Source organism: Aphanomyces astaci, assembly GCF_000520075.1.
Source record: "Aphanomyces astaci strain APO3 unplaced genomic scaffold supercont1.37, whole genome shotgun sequence".
In the NCBI taxonomy this organism is placed as follows: Eukaryota; Oomycota; class Saprolegniomycetes; order Saprolegniales; family Verrucalvaceae; genus Aphanomyces; species Aphanomyces astaci.
This window is the reverse complement of record NW_009798300.1, coordinates 566,242-567,314: the sequence shown is the minus strand read 5'-3', so window position 1 is coordinate 567,314 and position 1,073 is coordinate 566,242. Positions and strand designations below refer to the sequence as shown.

General features: G+C 42.3%; 1 protein-coding gene across 1 annotated transcript; it reads left to right on the top strand.

The window, feature by feature from the left end:
- Positions 1-316: 316 nt before the first annotated feature.
- H257_12025 (hypothetical protein) lies at positions 317-664 on the top strand (the record flags this gene model as incomplete). Its single annotated transcript, XM_009839126.1, has 1 exon — positions 317-664. One exon carries the CDS (start codon positions 317-319, stop codon positions 662-664), a length of 348 nt encoding a protein of 115 aa, XP_009837428.1.
- Positions 665-1,073: the final 409 nt, after the last annotated feature.

Here is a 1,073-nt window from a genome sequence, read left to right as displayed (position 1 = left end):
GAATATAATCCTACAATTCAATACAATCTTGAATCAATCATACAATTCGAATATTTAAATAAATTTTCTTCAAATTTAATTCCATGGTACAAAGGTACGACAAATACAAGTTGCCAGCAGTAGAGTAGCGCCTGGGCAATGATTTATTTATTTGTTTTCAGTATTGAATTGTCCATTCGAGTATTTCATTCTATTGATTTCTTTTGTTCCCTGGCAGTACATAACGCTGGTGTCTGTTGTGTACGATTTAGTAAGATCCGAGGGGGTTTTGCTATCTGAAAACACTGCCGAGCACGACCTCACTGGTTTAAATAACATGTGCTTTGACCGGTTGTCGTCGGCACACTTGCAACTCCCAGTGACGTTCCATGTGCTGGTCAAGAGCTCAAAGACTAGTACTACGGACAACCCCCCCATCTGTGTTGGCCACGCGTTGCTGAGTTTGCAGTACTTGATCCATGCGACACTGTTGTATGAGTGCGATGTCTGTGGCGACACCATGTCCGATTGGACGACCCATGCCAACCACTTGGACGACGTCGGAGGTCGTACAACGACCTTGTACAAACCGTTCACCACGTGCGACGTATACGTGCCCGTGATGGAAGCCACGCCAGTCGCCATCCTCCACGTCCGCGCGAAATGGACCCACCCCGAGAGGTAGATATTTCTCATGTTGTGTATATATGTACGATCTTGTAATGTATATATTTTTGTGTGGAGTATTATTCACCATTTCATTTATTTATATCTTGTCTAGATTCGTGGATTGATATGTCCGTCGTATCTATTATATCCATGAGTGAGTTGTTAGTGATATATATTTTTGAAATGTGTTTTCGATTGAATTTTCGCCCATCGTTTGTTTGGTATACTGTATATATGGTATATATATATATATTGGTGGATTGATATCAAATGTACAGGTTGTCGGATGAAGCAAGTTTGCCACCAATTGAAGCAACTCCTCAGCACGTTCCTTCGTCAAGAACTCCAGTCGACCAGTCGTGTATATCAAAGGAACAGCCCCTTGACGACAACTCACATTCCCTACATATGCACCCCATACAAGC